The 5,659-nt window shown below is 41.9% G+C and overlaps 1 protein-coding gene across 1 annotated transcript; it reads left to right on the forward strand.

Moving 5' to 3' along the window:
- Positions 1–755: 755 nt before the first annotated feature.
- LOC27207897 lies at positions 756–1,185 on the forward strand. The gene has a single exon (XM_016183529.3). The coding sequence runs from the start codon at positions 756–758 to the stop codon at positions 924–926; it is 171 nt and encodes a 56-aa protein (XP_016031589.1). The 3' UTR covers positions 927–1,185.
- The last annotated feature ends 4,474 nt before the right edge of the window (positions 1,186–5,659 follow it).

Below are 5,659 nucleotides of genomic sequence, written 5' to 3' on the forward strand. Positions count from 1 at the left end.
AAACGTCAGGGAAAATGGCGCGTTTGTTTTGTCGTCGTTCTCTCTTGTCATTCGCCTTATCTACTATTTTAACGCTCAAGTATTTCTGCCTTTCGAGCCCCCCATTTTCCCAATGGTGCCCCCCCTAACCACCCATCCCCACCCCCTTTGGCATTCAAAGCACACAACAAAAATGCCAACAATCCAAAGTTGAGTTTTCTTTGGAATTTCTTGCCGTTTTTTTTTCGCTCCAGCTTGGCTCAGCTTTCTTTTTTTCCGCTTTTTTTGACATCTCTGCTGGGGAGGCAACATGCGCGCGCCACAATGACAATTGCTTATTTGTGCTGGTGTGCGTGTGTGGGTGGTGGGTGGTTAGAGCTTGATGTGGGCGGGGGTGGTGCTTGCGGGGGTGGCACTGCCACAGTTAACATGTAACTTCAACGTCAAGTCAAACGAATGTTGTCCCCGTCCTAGTCGCCATTTTGTTTTTTGCCAATGGCACAACGAGAAAATATTGAACAAATCAGCTGAAAATATTTAGAAGTTTCGAAAAAGAATATAAAATACCTTAGAAAATAGTATAAAATACAACATTTTTATGATTTAACTAATTTTCTGTAATTGTACAGAAAAAATGTAAACAAATGAATATGCAAATTTTAGATTTGTGATTTTTTCTACATATTAAGCTAACATTGCAATTTCCATTTGATTGTTTCATTTGATTGTTTCCAATGATTTTTTTCGAATTTCTCTCAGTGCACTGCCGCTTTTTCATGGCCTTCATGACTGCTGACTGCTCTCGTCTTGTCTGTGACTCTTATGGCCCTGTTTTGTATGTTTGTGGAGCTGCGTTCTGCTACGCATTCCGTTGGTATTCTACCATTAATACTTGTCTACTTAACGGTAAATTACAGACATTAAACGCACGCACACACGCACACTGAGTTGCCCATCCTGGCCAAAAAGAGTGTGTGCGTGCCGTTGTACTCGTGTGTGGGGTGAGCGGTTGGTAAGACACTAGGATGTGCTTATTTGTTGTCAGTGCGCGTCAAACATTTGAAAACATTTATTTTTGGCCCGTACGAATGCTTCAATACTCGTAAGGCTTGCCAGTTGCCAGTTTATTTTTTGCCCATCCTCTGGAACAGTTGTGTATCCTGACAAATGGATCGCAATGGGAGTCCTCTGTTGTGCCCATTCCATTCGCAATATATGAAAGCCACTGTCGAGGGAAATATCATAAATATGTAGAAAACGAGCGAGAAAGTTATTGCGAGCTATATAGAAGCAAGTATGAACTTTCGGAAAAAGGATGTTAAATTACAAAATTAAATCCCAATTAAGTATATTTCGAAACTAAAATTTCAGAGAAAGAATACAAATTTAACGATTGCATACTTCCATTCGAAAATTCCCCAAAAGTGCTGGCCAGACCTTTTTTTATTTGATTCAACTCGACTTTGCTTTTCTGCGGGCAAGGACGTAGAATCAACAAAAGTAAAACAATACCAAAAATCAAACACACAAAACGACTGAAAGGTGATGCACGTTTCCATCCTCGGGGTCCTGGGCAGGACCGAAATCGGGATTTTGGATGAAGGGAATGAAAGGAAAGAAGGCGGGCGGCAGGACTTGTAAAATACTTTTGTGTAACTTTGGCTGAAAACTTTATTTTGTGTATTATATATCCTGTTAACAATATACTTCAGTGCCGTTCGGAGCTGCTGCCGCTTCAAAGGACCAACAAAGCCCAAGAGTCACTTAGCACTAGAAGGATATATATGTATATGTATGTATATGTGTATGTGTGAGTCTGCGGGGCGTGTGTGTGAGTGCGGTTTCCGTTAGCCAACAGCCTAAGTTGGCTTGTCTCATATGAGCAGCGCCGAATGCTTTCAGCTTTCTTTTGTTTAAAATTTGGTTTGTGTCAGCAACCACACAAACGAACACGCACACACACAGACTTACGCACACATACGGTGCACACACAAACAGAGGCATACAAAGCCAAATTGTTTTAAAAGAAAGTCAAAGGTCCTTGCAGACAAACAGGAAAGATGGGCGGCATGGCAAATAGGTGGCTCGGGCGGACAAAACTTTTTCAAACTAAACAAGTCATGCACATTTTTCGGTCCCGCTCTGTGCGTGTGTATCTGTTTGCCTGTGTGCGGTTGATGTACGCCGGTGCTCGTGTGTGTGTGTGAGTGAGTGAGAGTGCTACACACTTCCGTTTCCGCTGCCTGGCAATACAAGTGCAAAAGCTACAGTTCACAAGTACACATACATACGCACATATTCACGTATGCTAATTTTTTGCTGCCTCGCATGTTCTGTCGGTTATTTTGAGGAAATTTACATTAGTCCTGCCGGAAACTCGGCGCACATTTACATATTTCACTTGAAAACTTCTTCGGTACAGGGAAACCCACACTTCCTTGTTATCGTTTAACAGGTCCCGATTGATATTCAAACCTTTTATGAAGGGATCATTTCTGACCTTTTAGGATCCTAAATAGTTAGTTGTAGCAAATGGAACAGCAACAGCTTAAAAGCGTTCGGAATGTTTAACATTTATTTGAATATATCATTATTGAATATATCATTTCATAAGTTAATGAATTTTTAAACTAATCTTTAAATATAATTTAGCTTTGGCTCTAATCCCATAAGTATATTATGGGATATTTGTGGCTCTATAAATTGTTTAGAATATTTTTAGTATGTTTTTGTACAGAAATGGCACTGTAAATAGTTATTAAATAGAAATACCATTATGTGATTTTACTTTGTCTAGAATACTTAGTTAATTGAGCAATAAGAACGCTCGTTTATACGATTTCTCAGCTTTCAACCCTCTGTTTTAAGAATGCCGAGTGAACACAAATCACTGAATGGGCTAGCCGGCAAAAGGCCATAAATACCAAATTGACACTATTACACGGCCATTCACAGCAGCCTCCCCTTTCGGCACGCCCACTAAATCCCCCGCCCTTCTCCGCGGCCATCACCTTACCTGTATGTTCAGTTTTCACAGCCGGCGAACGCGTGTCTGCCTTAATGGACACCTTCCAGATTAATTGCTCCCGGCCAGGACGGAGTAACGACTATGGCGACCACATGAACCGCAAAAAGAACAAAGCATTAAGCCCAGGACGAAAAAAGGACGAGGGGGGGAGGAGGGGAAGGTCGTGTGTTTAACCAGTCAAAGTCACGTGTCAAATAAAATGTCAACAAAACAATTGAGTTATTTATTTGGGCATCATTTCGCTGAGGGCGGCAGAGCATTTAATTTTGGCCCACCGCCCACCAAAGGACGATCCTCGGAGCGTGTGCTGGGTATTTAAAAATCCATTGGCGGTCATTCGACTTAAGCCGAGAGTTACTTTGTCAGTCCGCCGGCTCAAGTGTTGAGTTCATTGCAATGCAAGGCCTGCGACAATTTTCGGGACGGTCTCAGTCACCCCTGCACTGGGAAAAATATTTGAAACAAAAGTGAAAATATCATAATGTGATTTTGGGTTAAGGAAATAATTATTTAGCAATATATGTATATGCTGAGGATATAATTAGCAACTTAGAAAGTTTACGAATGAATCTATGCTGTTTATAGATTTGTATCTAAGCTAATCGGATAACTTCCAATGCTAGAAATCTATACAGGATAATATGTATTGAGCATTTCTGTCAGTGCACCAGGACCTTCAGGTTAGCTCAATCGACACGTGCCGGCCGCATCGTGGAGGATGTGCCCACACTGGCATCCTTGTGGGCTGCTGCTAAATGATTTTCTAGTTGCCAGGCAGCAGGAGCAGCGGGATTAGCCGATGACGGGAGTGTCGCTGGAGGTCCTGGAATGGAGACGGAGTAATGCCCTAAGCCGAGATGCTCAATTGAAACGAAAATGATATTTGCACAGGCCATCCAGGGCAGCCAGGCCAACCAAGCAGGCCGCTGGCTGTGAGTCCTGGGAGCATCCTTTTCGGGGCTCGCTGCTAAGCAAATACAAATAAAGACCTTTGATGTGAATTTATTGGCAATCGCCAGAGATGAGAGGTGGTTGCACTGGAAGAGGGTTCCGGAATTCTGAAAGGGTGGGCAGGGCAAGGGCGTGAGAAACATCCCAGGGAAATTTGCACAACAAATGTTTATGAATTTTGTGGCACGTCTAAATGCATAAATAATGCATGCGCCATCGAATGGCCATTGAATATATATTCGCGCATTTATATGCGCATAAATAAGTGCTAAGCATTCCATTCAGCGCTGACAATGGCCACTGACGAACTCGGTGTTTCATATTGTAATGTTTCTCATTTAAAGTGACTTGGCCATAAAACCTCAAAGTCACTCACTCACTCGCCCGTCGCCACGTGGAAATTATGAGAATTATGAGAAGGATGTCATAAAGTGAGATATGGCTTTCTCCAGTCGCCACTCCTTTCGCCAGGCGGCATAAATTATGCAAATGCCGGATGGGAAAGCTGCCTCAATCCGGGCATGGCATGGCTATATATCCGTACTATTAGTGCAAGTCGGAGGTCGACGGTCCATTAGGCTCACCACACGCTCTGCCCGCCGGAAAATCCTGGTCCTCATCTCACCTCACCGCATCACATCACACCCGCCCACCCAAAAAGGACCTCGGTTCGGTGCTCCAGAAATTTCGACAACATGTTGCGGGCCGGGGCCACAAAAAAGGTCAACATTTTACGGTTGATTAAAGTGCGCCAGGCTGCTTTTCCAGCTTTTCCAGCCTTCCACGCTGGGGGGCTTCAAAATTGCTGAAATATTTAATGAAGTGCACAAAAATAATTTGTACAAATATTTTTGGTGCATTTGGGTTGGCAAAAGATTGAGCATGTGCTGCCCATTTTTGACAAATATTTTTCTGTGCAATTTATTTGTAAAACCGCCGATGGGCAATTTGCGCATATTTGTTAATGGAAATTGTTTAAATGGCTTGAAGTATTTGGCCAAATAGACTGCTGCTGCTGCCAAGTTGGTTGGGATCGGGGAATTCTGAATCCAGTAGCCTGTATCCTGTATCCAGAATCCTGAATCCCGCGGCGTGTCCATCGTAATTGAGTGAGGGATTTCGGGGTGAAACAAAAGGTCAACTTTTTTGCATGCACCCACATCAGCGTGCCCCCTTTTTTACCCCAAAATTCATTTAAATGTGCCACACAACTCCGACTGAACTCATCTCCTGGGCAACTTTCTCGACCTTGGGTCTTTTTATTGGAGCAAAAAATATTTCAATTATTTGCCGGGTTAAGCCTAGCCAGACTTAGCAAGGTGTTAATTTGGCTAATTTCACTGCGGGCTGGAATATTTCGAATTATTCCATATACAACAATTTGCTACCAAAGGTCTACATTTTTCGTAAAAATACCACGATTTAGTGAGGCATGAATTTGTATAGAATTGTGCTTAGATAGGGATGAGTTTTGTTAATAAAGAAGTCATAAAGTAACGAGTGTATTTGTTTTAAATAATTGTGTTTTAAGCAAAACAGCTATAGATTTATGTTAATATTTTAATGATTAAATTGATTTGTATTATAAGCCAATAGTTCTTATTTGTTGCACTAGTTTTTAATAGTATTTTTTAGGCACCATGCTTTATATTTTTTAAAAATCCTTCTCTTTTTGGATGTAGCAATACATTTTTTTTAGAA

Source organism: Drosophila simulans, chromosome 3L (genome assembly GCF_016746395.2).
Source record: "Drosophila simulans strain w501 chromosome 3L, Prin_Dsim_3.1, whole genome shotgun sequence".
NCBI lineage: Eukaryota > Metazoa > Arthropoda > Insecta > Diptera > Drosophilidae > Drosophila > Drosophila simulans.